The sequence below is a fragment of the Lagenorhynchus albirostris genome, chromosome 5 (assembly GCF_949774975.1).
Source record: "Lagenorhynchus albirostris chromosome 5, mLagAlb1.1, whole genome shotgun sequence".
NCBI classification, from domain to species: domain Eukaryota; kingdom Metazoa; phylum Chordata; class Mammalia; order Artiodactyla; family Delphinidae; genus Lagenorhynchus; species Lagenorhynchus albirostris.
In genome coordinates this window covers 68,638,364-68,660,064 of record NC_083099.1, presented here as the reverse complement: position 1 = coordinate 68,660,064, position 21,701 = coordinate 68,638,364, and the positions used below count along the sequence as shown (strand labels likewise).

The 21,701-nt window shown below is 35.4% G+C and overlaps 1 protein-coding gene across 1 annotated transcript; it reads left to right on the top strand.

Annotated features, from left to right (window-relative positions):
• Positions 1–7,181: 7,181 nt before the first annotated feature.
• LOC132520535 (probable E3 ubiquitin-protein ligase HECTD2) lies at positions 7,182–18,789 on the top strand (the record flags this gene model as incomplete). The annotated part of the gene is given in 3 exon segments (XM_060149276.1): positions 7,182–7,190; positions 17,156–17,645; positions 17,648–18,789. Coding segments are annotated over 3 exon segments (1,641 nt in total), but the record flags the coding sequence as incomplete, so codon positions are not given.
• Positions 18,790–21,701: the final 2,912 nt, after the last annotated feature.

Sequence of the window (21,701 nt, the reverse complement as noted above, 5' to 3'; positions counted from 1 at the left end):
ACAGTTGATGTCTGAGCCTTAGAAACAAGTGAATCCAAGGAATTGAGTATTTATTAGAAATATTTTCCCATCTTGGGAATTCTCTCTGTCTGTCTCTCTTTCTTCTTGTCTCTGGTATTTATGGTAGGAAACATGGTTTCTACATGAAATTTCTGAGCTTTAAATTTTATAACCACCAAGTATCTACCCCTAGAATGAATATGGCTTGAAAACATAAACTTGGAATACGAATGGCTTAACTTTCTATGTCCATTTGGATGGAGGAGAAGAGTGGGGAACTTCTCATAAGTATGTGCTAATATACTAACAATTACTGAGTGTACATAGTGTCCAGGTGCTTTATGTCCAATAAGTCTGTGAAGCAGTTATTATCCACAGTTGTCAGGTAAGGAAATAAAAGCTCTGACAAAGTACATGAAGTGTTCATAGCACTTAGTGTGTGGTGGAAACATCATTTGAACTCATGTTGATTTGACTTTAAACAAATGTTTATGTATTACCTCAAGTTAAATAAAAAACAGTCACATCTTATTAACAGACAAATTGAGAAAAGGATTAATATTTAAATATTGAGAGAAGAGGGAAATAAGTGTTTATAAGGAGCATGGAAATCAAGTTTCCTATTTAAATACCTTCATTGGACTTTAAGTTCTGCCTCAATGAAGGAACAGGGACTGAATTTAACCTTCACACCTTAAAAAAATTAAAAATTGAGCAAAATATTTAAAATTCAGTTTTTAAATATTGGACAACAAACCACAGAACTATTTTCTCTGAGAGAAAGAAAACAAACAAAGGTGAGCGCTGTGTCACACAAACTTTCTTCCTGGAGACATATTCCAGGTCATAAAGTAGGAACAGTGTATTAGTTAGGATTCTTCAGAGAAATAGAAGCAGTAGCATGTTTATATGCATAGAGAAAGAGATTTGTCAATATCTGTAGGCTGGAGAATCAGGGCACAGCCAATGTTGCAGTTCAATTCTGAAGGCCATCTGCTCCAGTCTTTTTTTAACCCAGGATTTCAACTGATTAGATGAGGCCTACTAACATTATAAATCACTATCTTCTTTACTATGAGTCCACCATTTAAAAGTTAATTTCAACATAAATCTATAAACTAGAAGATAAATAGGAGAAAATCTAGATGACTTTGCTTTTGGCAATGTCTTCTTAGATACCACATCCAAGGCATGATCAGTAAAAGAACTGGTGAGCTTGACTACATTAAAATTAAATATTTCTGTACTGTGAAAGACAGTGCAAAGAGAATGAAAAGGCAAGACATAGACCGGAAGAAAATATCTGCAAAAGACATATGTGATAAAGTACTGTTTTCCAAAATATGCAAAGAACTCTTAAAACTCAACAGTAAGAAAACAAACAACCTGATTAAAAAATGGGCCGAAGACCTTAACAAACATCTCACCAAAGAAGGTATGCAGAGGACAAATAAGCATATGAAAAGATGCTCCATATCTCATGTCATCAATGAATTGCAAATTTAAACAATGAGATACCACTACATGCCTATTAGAGTGACCAAAATGCAAGTCACTGACAACACCAAATGTGGGTAAGGATATGGAGCAACAGGTACTTTCATTCATTGATGGTGGGAATACAGATTAGTACAGCTACTTTGGAAGACAGTTTGGCAGATTCCTACAAAACTAAATATTTTCTTACCATACAGCCCAACAATTGCCCTCATTGGTATCTCCCCAAAGAAGTTAATAACTTGTCCATACAAAAACCTGTACAGGAATGTTTATAGAAGCTTATACATAATTGCCAAAACTGGAAGTAACCAAGAGGTTCTTCAATAGGTGAATGGATAAATAAACTGTGGTACATCCAGACAATGGAATATTTTTCAGCACTATAAAAGAATAATTTACTAAACCATGTAAAAACATGGAGGAACCTGAAATGCATATTGCTAAATGAAAAAAAAATTTTGAAAAAGCTATGTACTGTGTGATTAACAATTATATGATATTCTGGAAAAGGCAAAACTATGGATGCATTAAAAAGATTAGTAGTTGGGGCTTCCCTGGTGGCGCAGTCGTTGAGAGTCCGCCTGCCGATGCAGGGGACACGTGTTCGTGCCCCGGTCCGGGAAGATCCCACATGCCGTGGAGCGGCTAGGCCCGTGAGCCATGGCTGCTGAGCCTGCGTGTCCGGAGCCTGTGCTCCGCAATGGGAGAGGCCACAACGGTGAGAGGCCCGCATAAAGCAAAAAAAAAAACAAACAAAAAAAAATCAGTAGTTGTCAGGGGCTGGGTGAGGGAGGGATAAGTAAGCAGAGCATGGATAAATTTTAGGGCATTGATATTACTCTGTATAATCCTAAATGGTGAATACATGTCAATATACATTTTTCCAGATCCATGGAATGTATTACACAAATAGTGAGCCCTAAGATAAACTATGGACTATGATATGCCAATGTAGGTTCATCCGTTGTAACATATGTACCACTCTGGTAAGGGATGATAATGGAGGAGGCTATGCATTTCTGGGGGCAGAATGTATATGGAAATTCTCTGTAGCTTCTATTAAATTTTGCTGTGAACCTAAATCTATTATAAAAATAAGGTTTATTAAAAATAATAGTAGTCCAAAAAACAAGTTAATCTCATCTAAAAACACCCTTACAGAAACATCCACAATAATGTTTGACTACATACCTGGGCACTAACCCAACTAAGTTGACATGTAAATTTAACCATCACAAAGGGAAATTCCATGAAAAGTGCAGTAGTACCACTGACTTGAGAATGCACAGATCAGAAATCAGTAAGTTTGAAATAACTGAAATTTGCAGGGCAGAGTTATGGAAAGGAGGGATATATTCCAAAGGGTTTTAGAAATCTAATCAGGTTCTCTATTCTTATTAAGATGTACATGCCTTGCTTGAGTGAGTCTCTACAATGTTGGAAAATAGAGGACAGGGAAGCTGTGAGTAAATTGTTCCAAGAGTTTTCAAAGGGGTGGAAATTATTCAAATTTCCACCTTCCTGAATGAAGCATCTTTGTTGATCACTAGAGGCATCCAGTAGAGACCCCAGTTGGGTAAGTACTTCTGAATTATTAGTGTAGAGTAGCTAAATTATCATCTTGGCAAAGGCTACTCTATAACTGTCATGATAAAATTTAAGACCAAGCCTCAAAAGTATCAAACTTAATCTCAAGTAATTTAACTCCCTATTAGAACCATTTTAAAGAAAACAACAAAATCCTGACACTCAACAACATGAAATACACAATGTCCAGTATCTAATAAAAAATTACTAAGTATGCCAAAAACAGGAAAATGTGACTCTTGGTCAGAAAAAATGACTCAACTGAAACAGCCCCAATATAGTAGAAATGATGGAATTAGCAGGCAAGGACAATCAGTTATTACAATTACATTCATGCATTAAAATAAAAGCATGAACATAATAAGGAAAGAAAGAAAAGATATACAAGAAGAAAACAAAATTCCAGATCTGAAAAATAAATATAATATCTGAAACCAAAATTCACTGGAGTAAATTAAAAGTAAATTAGAATCTACCAAATAAATATAATGAACTTGAAGGCAAGTGCAATAGAAACAAAAATAAAGCACAGAAATAATAGAGACTGATGAAAATGAATAGATTTTCAGCGAATGTATTGATAATTGAATTACTGTAGATGGTATAAACATTTGAATTAAGAGCAGAAAAAGAGCAGAAAAACATTTGAATTACTGTAGATGGTATAAACATTTGAATTAAGAGCAAAAAGGCATTTTAAATCCATAGATGTAGATTTAAAGAAAAAAGACTGAAGAAGATAGACTATGTGAAGAAATAAGAAGACAGCCACTATGGTAGATAGTCCAGTGGTATCTCAAAAATTAAACGTAGAATTACCACATGATGCACCAATTCTTTTCTAAGGTATATACTATAAATAACAGGTCCTCAAATAATTGTACATAATGTTTACAGTAGCGTTATTCACAATAGTCAAAAAAGTGGAGACAACCCAAATGTCCATCAATCGTTGAATGGATAAAGACAATGTGTTATATATGCAAGAGGAATATTATTTATTCATTAAAAGGAACAAAGTACTGAAAGTTACTACAACATGGATGAACATCAAAAACATTATGCCATGTGAAAGAAGTCAAATACAAAAGGTACATTATATTTTTTGTGTTATTCTTTTTATATGAAATATCCATAATAGATACATCCTTAGAGACAGAAAGCAGATTGGTGGTTTCCAGGGGCTGGAGGAAACTGGGGAGATGGCTTATGGGGCTTGGAGTTTTATTTCAGGGTGATTAAAATGATTTGGAACCACATAGAGGTGAGAGTTGTACACTACTGGAAATGTACTAAAGGACACTGAGTTGTACACTTTAAAATGGTTAACTTTATACAATGTGAATTTAGCCTCAATAAAACAAAAGTAAAGAAACAAGAAGAAAGCTAGAGTGGCTACATCATCATCAAATAAAGTGAACTTCAGATCATGGAAAATTTCAATGGTTAAAGAGGGTTATTTCATAATGATAAATAAATTAATTCATCAGTACGATATAACAAGAACTGTTATAAAATTTACAAGAAGATCCATCTCTCTGGAAAAGACACCCAGGATTAACCAATGTTAGTTACAGGAAGGCAACTTAATGTGAAGAAGAAATTTAACGGTAAATAATTTCAATCAATGAATTAAATGCAATATGGCTAATGGAAAGAATATGGCCTCAACCCTGAGTTCAAATCCCAGTTCTGCTATTTAGCAGATATCTGACCTTGTGCCAATACAATTTACTTAACTGCTCGTATCATTAGTTTATCACCTGTAAAACAGTTAATAATAAAATCTGCTTTACAGTGATGTAAGAATTACATTAAATTATGTATGTAAGGCAGCTCAGGACCTATAGTAAATGTTCAATAAATGTAATTATAAACTACTACTGAGAGATACTGGTGTAAGTGAGAAGTACAGTAGATTTCACTAGAGGAGAGAATATGAGTAATAGCTTATTTAAACCAAAAGAAAATCTTACAGGTCATTCAGGAATTTCCTTCTTTGGCAATAACAGTGCATAATATGTTCCACAGTATCTTTCCTATTAAGTGAAACCAACAGATTTGAGACCCAAATTTTAAAAATCAAACCTAAAAGTTAGTTTGAATACTTCTGTTTTCTTGGTGGAAATTTGCCATTTCATGAATGGTATTAAAAGATGTAAGAAACTACTCTTTCAACTGTAAACACTTTTTTTGAGGGAGTAAAAGGGAATGGAATTTGTTAATATAGACATAGTAGATACAAAATTTCTAGTTTTTTCTTATGAAGTTGCTTTTCAGTTTTGGGATAACCTGTACTCCCCCTATATAGGACTATCCCTATTTTAAGTGAAATTTAAATAGGAGACTATTGCAGGAAGCAGACAAGTTGTAAGTCCCAACAATATTTTATAATAATCACTCTGGCTATTATGATGAAAATGGACTGGATGTGAACAAAGATAGATATAGGGAGAATAGTTAACGGCTATCACAGTAATCTAGGCAAGACATAATATTCACAAGTGGACTGGAAAGAAGTGGCCAGTTGCTATATATATATATATATATATATATATATATATATATATATATATATATATATATATATAAACATCTTTATTGGACTATAATTTTTTACAATGGTGTGTTAGTTTCTGCTTTATAAAAAACTGAATCAGCTATACATATACATATATCACCATATCTCCTCCCTCTTGCCTTTGCCTCCCACTCTCCCTATCCCATCACTCTAGGTGGTCACAAAGAACAGAGGTGATCTCCCTGTGCTATGAGGCTGCTTCTCACTAGCTATTTTACATTTAGTAGTGTATACATGTCCATGCCACTCTCTCACTTTGCCCCAGCTTACCCTTCCCACTTCCCGTGTCCTCAGGTCCATTCTCTACGTCTGCATGTTGATTCTTTTCCTGCCTCTAGGTTCTTCAGAACCTTTTTTTTTTTAGATTGTATATATATATGTGTTAACATATGGTATTTGTTTTCAACTTTCTGACTTATTCACTCTGTATGACAGACTCTAGGTCCATCCACCTCACTACAAATAACTCAATTTCATTGCTTTTTATGGCTAATATTCCATTGTATAAATGTGCCACATCTTCTTTATCCATTTATCTGTCAATGGACACTTAGGTTGCTTCCATGTCCTGGCTATTGTAAATAGAACTGTAATGAACATTGTGGTACATAGCTCTTTTTGAATTATGGTTGTCTCAGGGTATATGCCCAGTAATGAGATTGCTGGGTCGTATGGTAGTTCCATTGTTAGTTTTTTAAGGAACCTCCATACTGTTCTCCATAATGGTTGTATCAATTTACATTCCCACCAAGAGTGCAAGAGGGTTCCCTTTTCTCCACACCCTCTCCAGCATTTATTGTTTGTAGATTTTTTGATGATGGCCATTCTGACCGGTGTGAGATGATACCTCATTGTAGTTTTGATTTGCATTTCTCTAATGATAAGTGATGTTGAGCATTCTTTCATGGGTTTGTTGGAAATCTGTATATCTTCTTTGGAGAAATGTCTGTTTAGATCTTCTGCCCATTTTTGGATTGGGTTGTTTGTTTTTTTCATATTGAGCTGCATGAGCTGCCTGTACATTTTGGAGATTAATCCTTTGTCAGTAGCTTCATTTGTAAATATTTTCTCCCATTCTGAGTGTTGTCTCTTCATCTTGTTTATGGTTTCCTTTGCTATGCAAAACTTTTAAGTTTCATTAAGTCCAGTTTTTTTTAATTTCCATTTCTCTAGGAGGTGGGTAAAAAAGGATCTTGCTGTGATTTATGTCATAGAGTGTTCTGCCTATGTTTTCCTCTAAGAGTTTTATAGTGTCTGGACTTATATTTAGGTTTTTAATCATTTTGAGTTTATTTTTGGGTATGGTGTTAGGGAGTGTTCTAATTTCATTCTTTTACATATAGCTGTCCAGTTTTCCCAGCACTACTTATTGAAGAGGCTGTCTTTTCTCTATTGTATATTCTTGCATCCTTTATCAAAAGTAAGGTAACCATATGTGCATGGGTTTAACTCTGGGCTTTCTATCTTGTTGCACTGATCTATATTTCTGTTTTTGTGCCAGTACCATACTATCTTGAATACTGTAGCTTTGTCGTATAGTCTGAAGTCCAGGAGCCTGATTCATCCAGCTCCATTTTTCGTTCTCAAGATTGCTTTGGCTATTCTGGGTCTTTTATGTTTCCATACAAATTGTGAATTTTTTTGATTCTAGTTCTGTGAAAAATGCCATTGGTAGTTTGATAGGGATTGCATTGAATCTGTAGATTGCTTTGGGTAGTATAGTCATTTTCACAGTACTGATTCTTCCAATCCAAGAACATGGTATACCTCTCCATCTGTTTGTGTCATCTTTGATTTCCTTCATCAGTGTCTTCTAGTTTTCTAAGTATAGTTCTTTTACCTCCTTATGTAGGTTTACTCCTAGGTATTTTATTCCTTTTGTTGTGGTGGTAAATGGGAGTGTTTCCTTAATTTCTTTTTCAGATATTCCATCATTCGTGTATAGGAATGCAAGAGATTTCTGTGCATTAATTTTGTATCCTGCTACTTTACCATATTCATGGATTAACTCTAGTAGTTTTCTGGTAGCATCTTTAGGATTCTCTATGTATGGTATCGTGTCATATGCAAACAGTGACAACTTCTTCTTTTCCAATTTAGATTCCTTTTATTTCCTTTTCTTCTCTGTTTGACGTGGCTAAAACTTCCAAAAGTATGTTGAATAATAGGGGTGAGAGTGGACAGTCTTGTCCTGTTCCTGATCTTAGGGTAAATGGTTTCACTTTTTGACCATTGAGAACAATGTTGGCTGTGGGTTTGTCATATATGGCCTTTATTATGTTGAGGTAGGTTCCCTCTATGCCCACTTTCTGGAGTGTTTTTATCATAAATTGGTGTTGAATTTTGTTGAAAGCTTTTTCTTCATCTATTGAAAGGATCATATAGTTTTTCTCCTTCAATTTGTTAATATGGTGTATCACATTGAGTGATTTGCATATATTGAAGAATCCTTGTATTCCTGGGATAAACACCACTTGATCATGGTTTATGATCCTTTTAATGTGCTGTTGGATTCTGTTTGCTAGTATTTTGTTGAGGATTTTTGCATCTATATTCATCAGTGAAGTTGGCATGTAGTTTTCTCTGTGACATCTTTGTCTGGTTTTGGTATGAGGGTGATGGTGGCCTCATAGAATGAGTTTGGGAGTGTTCCTTACTCTACTATATTTTGGAAGAGTTTGAGAAGGATAGGTGTTAGCTCTTCTCTGAATGTTTAATAGAATTCTCCTGTGAAGCCATCTGGTCCTGGGCTTTTGTTGGAAGATTTAATCACAATCTCAATTTCAGTATTTGTGATTGGTCTGTTTATATATTCTATTTCTTCCTGGTTCAATCTCAGAAGGTTGTGCTCTTCTAAGAATTTTTCCATTTCTTCCAGGTTGTCCATTTTATTGGCAAATAGTTGCCTGTAGTAACCTCTCATGATTCTTTGTATTTCTGCAGTGTCAGTTGTTACTTCTTTTTCATTTCTAATTTTATTGATTTGAGTCTTCTCCCTTTTTTTCTTGATAAGTCTGGCTAATGGTTTGTCAATTTTTTTTTTATCTTCTCAAAGACCAGCTTTTAGTTTTATTGATATTTGCTATTCCTTCATTTGTTTTTCATTTATTTGTGATCTGACCTTTATAATTTCTTTCCTTCTGCTAACTTTGGGGTTTTTTTGGTTCTTCTTTCTCTAATTGCTTCAGGTGTAAGTTTAGATTGTTCATTTGAGATGTTTCTTGTTTCTAGAAGTAGGATTGTATTGCTATAAACTTCCCTCTTAGAACTGTTTGGCTGCATCCCATAGGTTTTGGATCATCGTGTTTTCATTGTCATTTGTTTCTAAGTATTTTTTGATTTCCTCTTTGATTTCTTAAGTGATCTCTTGGTTATTAAGTAGTGTATTGTTTAGCCTCCATGTGTTTGTATTTTTTACAGATATTTTCCTGTAATTGATATCTAGTCTTATAGCATTGTGGTCAGAAAAGTTACTTGATACAATTTCAATTTTCTTAAGTTTAGCAAGGCTTGGTTTGTCACCCAAGATATAATCTATCCTGGAGAATGTTCCATGAGCACTTGAGAAGAAAGGGTACTCTGTTGTTTTTGGATTGAATGTCCTACAAATAGCAATTAAGTCCATCTTGTTAATGTATCATTTAAAGCTTTTGTTTCCTTATTTATTTTTATTTTGGATGATTTGTCCATTGGTGAAAGTGAGGTGTTAAAGTCCCCTACTATGATTGTGTTATTGTTGATTTCCCCTGTTATGGCTGTTAGCATTTGCCTTATTATATACTGAGGTGCTCCCATGTTGGGTGCATAAATATTTACAATTGTTATGTCTTCTTGGATTCATCCCTTCATCATTATATAGTCTCCTTCTTTGTCTCTTGTAATAGTCTTTATTTTATAGTCTATTTGATCTGATATGAGAATTGATACTCCAGCTTTCTTTTGATTTCCAATTGCATGGAATATCTTTTCCCATGCTCTCACTTTCAGTCTGTATGTGTCCCTAGGTCTGAAGTGGGTCTCTTGTAGACAGCATATATATGGGGCTTGTTTTTGTATCCATTCAGCCAGTCTATATCTTTTGGTTGGAGCATCTAGTCCACTTACATTTAAGGTAATTATCAATATGTATGTTCCTATACCATTTTCTTAATTGTTTTGGGTTTGTTATTGTAGGTCTTTTCCTTCTCTTGTGTTTCCTGCCTAGAGAAGTTCCTTTAGCATTTGTTGTAAAACTGGTTTGGTGGTGCTGAACTCTCTTAGCTTTTGCTTGTCTGTAAAGGTTTTAATTTCTCCAACAAATCTGAATGAGATCCTTGCTGGGTAGAGTAATCCTGATCATAGGTTTTTCTCCTTCATTGCTTTAAATATGTCCTGCCAGTCCCTTCTGGCTTGCCAAGTTTCTGCTGAAAGATCAGCTGTTAACCTTATGGGGATTCCCTTGTATGTTATTTTTTGTTTTTCCCTTGCTGCTTTTAATTTTTTTTCTTTGTATTTAATTATTGATAGTTTGATTAATATGTGTCTTGGTGTGTTTCTCCTTGGATTTATCCTGTATGGTACTCTCTGCACTTCCTTGATTTGATTGACTATTTCATTTCCCATAATAGGGAAATTTCAACTATAATCTCTTCAAATATTTTCTCAGTCCCTTTCTTTTTCTTATTCTGGGACCCCTATAATTTGAATGTTGGTTAATTTAATGTTGTCCCAGATGTTTCTGAGAGTTTTCTTAATTATTTTCATTCTTTTTTCTGCTCTGCAGTAGTTATTTCCACCATCTTTTCTTCCCGGTCACAAATCCGTTCTTCTGCCTCAGTTATTCTGCTATTGATTTCTTCCAGAGAATCTTTCATTTCATTTATTGTGTTGTTCATCATTGCTTGTTTGCTCCTTAGTTCTTGTAGGTCCTTGTTAAATGTTTCTTGAATTTTCTCTATTCTATTTCCAAGATTTTATATCATCTTTACTATCATTACTCTGAATTCTTTTTCAGGGAGACTGCCTTTTACCTCTTAATTTTTTTGGTCTGGTGTGTTTTTACCTTGCTCCTTCATCTGCTGTGTGTTTCTCTCTCTTCTCATTTTGCTTAACTTTCTGTGTTTCGTGTCTCCTTTTTGCAGGCTGCAAGTTCGTAGTTCCCATTGTTTTTGGTGTCTGCCCCCAGTGGGTAAGGTTGGTTCAGTGGGTTGTGTAGGTTTCATGGTGGAGGGGATTAGTGCCTGTGTTCTGGTGGATGAGGCTGGATCTTGTCTTTCTGGTGGGGAGGACCACATCCAGTGGTTGTTTTGGGGTGTCTGTAACCTTATTATGATTTTAGGCATCCTCTCTGCTAATGAGTGTGGTGGCATTTCTGTCTTGCTAGTTGTATGGCATAGGTTGTCCAGCACTGCAGCTTGCTGGTCATTGAGTGGAGCTGGGTCTTAGCACTGAGGTGGCGATCTCTGGGAGAGATGTCGCTGTTTGATATTATGTGGAGCCAGGAGGTCTCTGGTGCACCAGTGTCCTGAACTCAGCTTTCCCACCTCAGACGCACTGGCTTGACACCCAGCCAGAGCACCAAAACCCTGTCATTCACACGACTCAGAAGAAAATGGAGAAAAAAAGAAAGAAAGAAAATAATAAAATTAAATATTAAAATAAAAAATAAAAAAATTAAAATGTAATTTAAGAAAAGAAAAAAAAGAAGAAAGAAAGAAAGAAGAGAGCAACCAAACCAAAAAAGAAATCCACCAATGATAACAAGTGCTAAAAACCATATTTAAAAAAACGGACAGAGAGAACCCTTGGATAAATCACACAAAGAAGCATACACATCACACTCAGAAAAAGGGAAAAAGGAAAAAATATATATATATGTCTACATTAAAAAAAATGGAAGAGAGAAACCAAATCAATAAACAAATCTACCAATGATAATAAACTCTAAATACTAAACTAAGATAAACATAAAACCAGAAACAAATTAGATGCAGAAAGCAAACCCCAAATCTACAGTTGCTCCCAAAGTTCAAGACCTCAATTTTCAGATGAAGTGTTTTCTTTTCAGGTATTCCACAGATGCAGGGTACATCATGTTGATTGTGGAGTTTTAACCCGCTGCTCCTGAGGCTGCTGGGAGAAATTTCCCTTTCTCTTCTTTGTTTGCACAGCTCCTGGGGTTCAGCTTTGGATTTGGCCTCGTCTCTGCATGTAGCTCGCCTGAGGGCATCTGTTCTTCGTTCAGACAGGACGGGGTTAAAGTAGCAGCTGATTAGGGAGCTCTGGCTCACTCCAGCCAGGGGGAGGGAGGGTTACAGAACGCAGGGCAAACCTGTGGTGGCTGAGGCTGGCGTGATATTGCAACAGCCTGAGGCACGTCATGTGTTCTCCCAGGGAAGTTGTCCCTTGATCACAGGACCCTGGCAGTGCCAGTCTGCACAGCTCCCAGGAGGAGAGGTGTGGATAGTGACCTGTGCTTACACACAGGCTTCTTGGTGGCTGCAGCAAGAGCCTTAGCGTTTCATGCCCGTTTCTGGTGTCCCTGCTGATAACCGTGACTTGCACCTGTCTCTGGAGCTCGTTTAGGTGGTGCTCTGAATCCCCTCTCCTTGTGCACCCTGAAACAGTTGTCTCTTGCCTCTTAGGCAGGTCCAGACTTCTTCCCAGTCTCCCTCCCGGCTAGCTGTGGCACACTAGCCCCCTTCCAGCTGTGTTCACGCAGCCAACCCCAGTCCTCTCTCTGGGATCTGACCTCTGAAGCTGGAGCCTCAGCTCTGAGCCACTACCCATCCAGCGGGTGAGCAGACAAGTCTCTCAGGCTGGTGAGTGCTGGTCGGCACTGATCCTCTGTGCAGGTATTTCTCCTCTTTGCCCTCTGCACCCCTATTGCTGCACTCTCCTCCATGGCTCTGAAGCTTCCCCCAGCAACCCTCATCTCTGCCAGTGAAGGGGCTTCCTGGGGGGTGGAAAACTTTCTCCTTCACAGCTCCCTCCCAGAGGTGCAGGTCTCATCCCTATTCTTTTGTCTCTGTTTTTTCTTTTTTCTTTTGCCCTACCCAGGTATGTGGGGTGTTTCTTGCCTTTTGGGAAGTCTGAGATCTTCTGCCAGCATTCAGTAGGCATTCTGTAGGTGTTGTTCCACATGTAGATGTATTTCTGATGTATTTGTGGGGAGGAAGGTGATCTCCAGTTTTTACTCCTCTGCCATTTTGATGGTCTCTGCAAGATATATTTTGAAGGTAGAGGTAATGGAATTTCCTCACAAAATGAATATAAGGTATTAAATGAATAAAACAATCGGTAATGTCTCCAAGGTTTTTGGGTTTTTTTTTGCCTGACTAAATGGAGAGATAGAATTGCTATCAATTGAGAGGGAGGACACTGAAGTTGGAGCAAGTTTGGGGCATAGAAGTAGCAGTTCATTTGAACAGGTGAAGGGTGAGATGCTATAAATTATCCAAATGGAGATGCTGAGGACACAGTCGGGTATACAGAGTCAGAGCTTGGGAAACAAATTTGGTAACCATCAGCAAAAAGTTGGTATTTAAACCTATGAGACTAGATGAGATCATTAAGGGAGTGAGTGAAGACAGAGAAGAGAAGATCAAGGACTGAGCCCTGGGTTCTTCCATGTTATCAGTCTGGAAAAGAGGAAGCCCAGCTAATGACACTGAGCAAGAGTAACCTATGAGTTACAAGGAAAACCAAGAAATAGAAATGTGAGCATTATTAAGGAATATGTAGTTAATATTCTCTTTGGGAACATTGGCATGCTTTTTTTTCTTTTGCCATTTTGTAAAGATTTTTATTATGAGCAGAGAGCTATGGTTTTTGTTTTACAAGAAAGAACATGAACTATGAAGGCCAAGATCCTGAATAAAATTGAAAAATTTACCTCTAACCAACTATGTGATGCTGGTCTGTATAGTGTCTTTAACTCTCCATTTTTCATCCGCAGAATATAAATAATGGATATGTAAAATGTGTGCATATAAGAAACTTTACTTTTATCAATTTGACATAAAATATCCTATATCTTTCATTTCTCCTACATGCTATGAATAATTCCAATGTTTCTTCATATTTTGACTTGCTTGTTGTCATAAGAAAAATTATATGACTAATATGTTTTATAATTTCATAATACATGTTTAACTTCTAGGGAAACTGTGCTTTCTCTTATTTAACAGAAAAAAGTGTTTTGGTTCTTTACCCAAAGCCTTACATTTTCAGTTCTTACCTGTTCTGGCATGTTATAATTTGTATAGTTTGTAACAGGTCTTTCTCTTTTGTTTCAAATGGAAATCAACTATTGTTGTGAAACATTTACAGACCTAGATTTCTTAGTTTCTCAAAGTCCACTTGTGTACTAACAATCTGTAAATCACTGAGCCTTAGAAGAGAGCTTCCTCAGGAAGGAAAACATAAAACATCAGAGGCATGAGATCTGAAATCTTTTTATATCAACACCCAGTGTTTAGATCTGGTTCTGTTTAACATTTGATTGGTAGAATCTTGTATCCTAGAAGAGTAGGTAGTCACCTTCTTCTCTTTTCCTCTCTCTGCCTCCATGCCCTACATAAACAAAACTAATATATTTCCTTCAAATCTCGTATATTGGAGCTTTACCCATCCTTTAATGTCTGACAAAAATACCACTCTTTCTATAAAAACGTTCTCATCTCAATCATTTGGAAATTTCTGATTATCACCATTTTATAATTATTATTATTTTTAATGGGGATATATGTATAATTATTTTTATAAATAGATTTTCTTGGACCATTTTATTAGATACTCAAAGGTAGAGACTAGGCCTTATGTATACACTTACCTCATATAATTTAAATTTAGTGGTTACTCAAATATATGGGTTGATAAAACAATAGCAGAATACAATTTTTTGTGGTACGTGGGCCTCTCACTGTTGTGGCCTCTCCCGTTGCAGAACACAGGCTCCGGACATGCAAGCTCAGTGGCCACGGCTCACAGGCGCAGCCGCTCCGTGGCATGTAGGATCTTCCTAGACTGGGGCACGAACCGGCGTCCCCTGAATCGGCAGGCAGACTCTCAACCACTGCGCCACCAGGGAAGCCCAGAATACACTTTTTTTAAAGCACTATGGAATATTCACTAAGATAAGCCATATCCTGGGTCATAAAACAAACCTCAACAAATGTAAGATACTTGTAATTTTTATAGTATGTTCTATGAAAATAATAGAATCAAACTAGAAATTAGTCTAGTCTCTAAAAACGTCTCTATACTTGGAAATAGCCTAAATAATCCTTGGGTCAAGGAAGAAATCTCAAAGTAAATTAAAAATTCATAGAACTAAATAAAAATGAAAATACAACATATTAAAATATGTGAGATTCACCTAAAGCCTCTAATCAATAACATAAAAAAAATTTTTAAAGAATGACAAAAAAATAGGAAAAGAATAACAAAATATACCCAAAGCAAGAATAAGGAAGAAATCATAAAGACACAAGTAGAAATCAATGCAATTGAAAATAGGAAAACAATAGAGAAAATCAATGAAAAAAAAGTTGTTTCTTTGGGAAAAATATAAAATTGATAATGCTCTACTAAGGCTGACAAAGAAAGCAACTAGCAAAGACATAAATTACTAATATTAAGAATGAAACAAGAAACATCACTACAGATCTTGTAGTCATTAAAAGCATAAGAGGAGACTACTACAAACAATTCTGCAGTCATAAATTCAATTTAGAAGAAATGGACAAATTCCTCAAAACCCACAAACTACTAAGGCTCAGTAAAGATGAAATAGTCAAATGAAATAATCTTATTACCTTTAAAGAAATTGAATTTGTAATTTAAAAGCTCTCCAAAAAGAAACCAGACCCAGATGTTTCACTGAAGATTTCTACCAAACAGTTAAAGAATACAACAATTTTATATAATCTCTTCCAGAATATAAAAGTATGCAAAACATTTTCCAACACATTCTATAAGGCTAGTATCAACATGATATCAAAACCAGACAAGGACAGTACAAAATAAAAAGGAAAGAAAGAGGAAAAACATCTACAGACCAGTATCTCCATGAGCTTACACATAAAAACTGTCAACAAAATATTAGAAAATTGAATCCAGAAAGGTATAAAAAAAGCATCATTACCAAGTGAAATCTATAACGGGTATGGAAGACTGCTTCAACATTTGAAAATCAATCAATTTAATTCACCATATCTGTAAGCTGAAAAAGAAAAATCAAGTGACATATCAATTGACAAAGAAAAAGCATTTTAGAAAATCCAACATTAATTAATGATAAAAACTCTAAGCATATTAGTAATAAAATGGAATTACCTCAACCTGATGAAGAGCATCTACCAAAATTTCCAGCTATCACCATGCATCAAGAGTGAAAGACTGCCTCCAACATAAATCACATGCTGGGCCACAAAGCAAACCTTGGTAGATTTAAGAAAATTGAAATAATATGAAGCATCTTTTATGACCACAACACTATGACATTAAAAATCAACTACAAGAAAAACAAAAAACCAGAAAAAACACAACCACATGGAGGCTGAATAATATGTTACTAAACAGCCAATGGATCACTGAAGAAATCAAAGAGGAAGTTAAAAAAAAAACCTAGAGACAAGTGAAAATGAAAACAAGATGATCTAAAACCTATGGGGCACACTAAAAGCAGTTCTAAAAGAGGGAAGTTTATAGTGATACAAACTTACCTTGGGAACAAGAAAAATCTCAAATGAACAACCTAAACTTACACTTAAAGCAAGTAGAGAAAGAAGAACAAACAAAACCCCGTTAGTAGAAGGAAAGAAATCATAAAGATCAGAGCAGAAATAAATGAAAGACAGACTAAGAAAAATCAATGAACCCCAAAACTGATTGTTTGAAAAGATAAATAAAATTGATAAACCTTTATCCAGAATCATCAAAAAAAGGGAGAGGGCCCAAATCAATAAAATCAGAATTGAAAAATAGTTACTACAACCAGCACCACAGAAATACAGAGAATCATAAGAGACTATTATGATCAACTATACACTGATAGAACGGGAAACCTAAAAGAAATGGACAAATTCTTAGAAAGGTACAATCTCCTAAGACTGAATCAGAAAGAAATAGAAAGTATGAACAGACTAATTACCAGGACAGAAATTGAATCAGTAATTTAAAAACTCCCAACAAGCAAAAGTCCAGGATTTTATATATATATATATATATATATATATATATATATATATATATATATATATATAACTGAATCACTTTGCTGGACACCTGAAAGTAACACAATATTGTAAATCAAATATACTTCAATAGAAATAAATTAATTAAAAACAGAGTGGGCTACCTGGGTTCTTCAGTGGGGCTAATGGCTGACTCTGGGAGGGCTCATGCTAAGGAGTACTTCCCAGAACTTCTGCTGCCAGTGTCCTTGTCCTCATGGTGAGACAGAGCCACCCACCACCTCTGCAGGAGACCCTCCAATACTAGCAGCCTCAAGACATTCAGAAGACAATATTAAAGGGAATCATTAACAGCTTGTTACAAGAATGGAAAAGTCCATGAACAAAAGATTATCTTAGAGCATATTTTATACTTTTACAGAATCCTCAATTTAATAACACATCTACATATGTCATCTATGCTCACTTGCTACGACAGATAGCTATGTTAGTGGAAGTTGACCATCATTTCCTAGTTCACTGGTTTAAAAAATTATCCCAGAAGAGGTTCAAACAATTGCTAGAGAGATTGCTGCAGTTTATTTCTTTACACCTGTTTCCTGCAAAGCCTGAAGAATTTCCACCTATATCAAAGTGTTCCTGGTGGATCCCATCATCATCTAAAGTGTTGGCTTTACTTAATACTGCAAACAATTTGGTTCTTCCTCCCCTTATTCCTTATACTGATTTCTATAATTCTACATTGGATCATATTGATCTCATGGAAGAATACCACACCTGGCAGAGCTTTGGAAATTCTCACAGCAAAGTCTGGTGGATAAAGTATCTAGAAGAGAGAGACCTGATATGAATATGTTATTTCTAAATATGAAAGTAAGGTGGACATATCTGGTCAGCGATTCTCTTGATGAGTTAACCCGGAAAAGAGCAGACTTGCAAAAGAAGTTGAAAGTTACCTTTGTAGGGGAAGTTGGTTTGGGTACAGGCGGCTTGACTAAAGAATGGTTCCTTCTTCTAATTCGACAAATTTTTCATCCAGATTATGGCATGTTTACGTATCATAAGGATTCATACTGCCATTGGTTTAGCAGCTTTAAATGTGACAACTATTCTGGATTCCGATTGGTTGGAATTCTTATGGGACTAGCTGTTTATAACAGCATTGCTTTGGATATTCGTTTCCCCCGCTGCTGCTACAAGAAATTATTGAGCCCTCCCATCATTCCTAATGACCAAAATACGCCAGTAGGCATCTGCCGTGTTACCACTGATGACCTGAGTCAAATTATGCCTGAGTTGGCCCATGAATTAAGTGAACTCCTGTCATACAAAGGCAATGTTGAAGAAGATTTCTATTCAATATTTCAGGTGTTTCAAGAAGAATTCAGAATAATTAAGTCCTATAATTTAAAGCCAGGTGGTGATAAAATTCCAGTTACCAATCAAAATAGGAAAGAATATGTACAGCTTTATATTGACTTTCTTCTCAACAAATCCATCTATAAGCAGTTTGCTGCATTTTATTATGGATTTCACAGTGTGTGTGCTTCAAATTTCCTAATGCTTCTTCATCCAGAAGAGGTTGAAATTCTGGTCTGTGGAAGTCCTGAACTGGATATGCATGCCCTGCAGAGAAGTACTCAGTATGATGGCTATGCAAAAACCGACTTGACTATACAATACTTTTGGGATATTGTGCTTGGATTTCCTCTTGACCTTCAAAGGAAGTTGCTACATTTTACCACAGGAAGTGACAGAGTACCTGTAGAAGGAATGGCTGACTTGAACTTTAAAATCTCAAAGAATGAAACTTCAACTAACTGGTTGCCTGTGGCCCACACCTGCTTCAATCAACTTTGCCTTCCCCCCTACAAGAACAAAAAGGACCTGAAACAGAAATTGATTATTGGAATTTCAAATTCAGAAGGTTTTGGACTTGAGTAACCTAGAAGACTCGAAATATATTTTATATGTAGCATTCACTTCCCTCTCATTGTGCCTTTAAGCTTTTCATGTTTCTGTCTCAAAACACCTTGACAAAACTCACCAACTTTAAAATACTGATTTTTTAAAAATCAAATATGAAGTATGTTCAGTAGAGGCATGGTTTTCTAAAAATACAACACTGCTTGAGTGAGAAAAAGACCAGATGGCAGAGACAGGTGTGGGTCCAGTCCCTCTTTTTTATAACACTTTATCATTCTCCATAAGTAGTTTGTCACAGGTGTTCCACTGGGAAAGCATTGTGCAGTAAAGAATGCACTGATGACAAAGTGGAGACCAGTGGCAGCTTGTGTGCTGCTAGCACACCGTAGCAACACAGATAGCTACATTTTCATTAATGTAAGGCATGTAGCCATATTTTCATATAGCGGTTAAACAACAGTATAATTGCAAATGCAATTTACAGGGTTTTTTGATATACTGGCTTTCGTTCTCTAAGATTCTTTTCAACCATTGCTGAAAAGCATGTAAATAACGACATAATAGCCTGAGAATAATGGGATTTTGATAGTGCCATTTATTGCTAAAGATTTATTTTTACAAAGTAAATTCAGGGTTTTAGATGTGTATACAGCTTTTACAAATCAATAAAGATGATTGTATAAGGGTGTAAAAAGAAACAGTGAAAAACTGAATATTTTCCCTCTAAAATTAGGATAAGGTGAGGATGTCTGTACTCACTACTTTTATTAAACTAGAAGTTCTAGTCAGTGCAATAGGGTGAGAAAAACATTAAAGAAATAAATTGGCTCTATTTCCATATGATATGATTGTTTACATCGAAAATCTCAAGGAATATACAAAAAAATTCTTAGAACTATTAAGAGATTTCAACACAGTTGCAAGATTTATGAGTGACACATAAAAATCAATTATATTTGTATATACTAAGAAGCAATCCCACTACTGGGTATATACCCAGAGAAAACCATAACTCAGAAAGATACATGCACCCCAATGTTCATTGCAGCACTATTTACAATAGTCAGGTCATGGAAGCAACCTAAATGCCCATCGACAGATGAATGGATAAAGAAGATGTGGTACATATATACAGTGGAATATTACTCAGCCATACAAAGGAATGAAATGGAGTCATTTATAGAGACATGGATAGACATAGAGACTGTCATACAGAGTGAAGTAAGTCAGAAAGAGAAAAACAAATATCATATATTAATGCATATATGTGGAATCTAGAAAAATGGTACAGATGAACCTGTTTGCAAGGCAGAAATAGAGACACAGACGTAGAGAACAAACATATGGACACCAAGGGGGAAAAGGGGTATGGAATGAATTGGAAGATTGATGACAAATACACACTAATATGTATAAAATAGATAACTAATGAGAATCCACTGTATAGCACAGGGGGCTCCACTTCGTTGTACAGTAGAAACTAATGCAACATTGTAAAACAACTATATCCCTATTTAAAAAAAAAATTAAAAATCAAAAGAAACATGTAGAAATCAAATTTTTCTTAAAAAAATTACAATTGTTCCCCCAAAATAAAATACTCAGGTATAACTGTAATAATACATGTAAATGACTTTTATCCTAAAAATCACAAAATGTTGATGAAAGAAATCAGAGAAGACCCTAATGGATTCATGATTTGCAATTCACGTTCATGGATTGTAACACTGGACATTATAAAGATGTCAATTCTCTTTAAATTGTTCTATAGGTTTAACACAATTCTGTAAAAAAAAAATGTGTCAAAGACATACTTGATCTTAGCCAATTTATACATTGTCCATGTATACAGAGACTGACATTTTATCAGTATTTACAGGCATAAATTTTCACAATTTAACTCTCTTAATATCATTAAATTTCTTCTCCCATTTCACACTGATATGGTCTAAAAATTACTTTTAATTAACCTTTTGCTGGGTAGAAAGTGTTAAATGTCATTTGGGATTAAGAAGCCTATAGATTTTGACTGATTTCCAATTTACAGCATTTAAAAAACTGTTATATAATATTTTCAATGCATAGATTTGTACACTTATTTCTTCAGTTTTTTAATTTAACAATAGTATGATTTACAAAAATGGGATAGAGTTGTGAGCACTGAGAAGGTCCTTAGTTTTATTCCCAGCTTCAGATAGCAAATCTTGCAGTCATCTTCATGTGCTTTTATTCCACAGATCCTAAAGCTGTTTATTTTTAAATGTTTAGAATCACGTCTTCTTTAAAACTCACAATGATTAGGGAATCTAGATTTTGAAATAAAGTACGTCCAAAAATATGTCAATGGCATTAAATAAAATCTGAAACTGAGTTTTTTAGGACGACATCTCCTTACTCAGATAAGGATTTACTTCATTTTTTTTTCTCCCTGTATTTGGTAGAATTGAAAGTATTATTGCTTCTTGGCTTGAATGAGGGAATGACTTACATTTATCTAATACAATTTATTCTTACAAATGGTCTCAAAAGTGAGGTAATCCGACATTGAGGCAATGGAAAAGAGTTATTATCATAATAAATTTACAAATTTATGTGCATTCTTTCTCTTCTTTATAAGTCTGTGAGGTCCTTGATACCATGCATTACATGTGAGACCCCTCAGTTTCCAGATCAGTGTTTTATTTTATGCTTCAATATATCAGAGGATACTTTCATACTCAAACCAGTTCAAGCAAAAATTTTATTATTTCACATAATGAAAAGTCCAGGGACAAATTTGGCTTTCAGGAAAATTGAATCAAAGATGCCATCATAATTCTGTCTCTGCCCCTTGATTCTGCTTTCCTGTGGTCTGACTTCATCCTCAGGGAGATTCTCCCCACAGAGCAGTGTGAAAGCTTCACACTGATATTCTATAGCACTGTAAACCT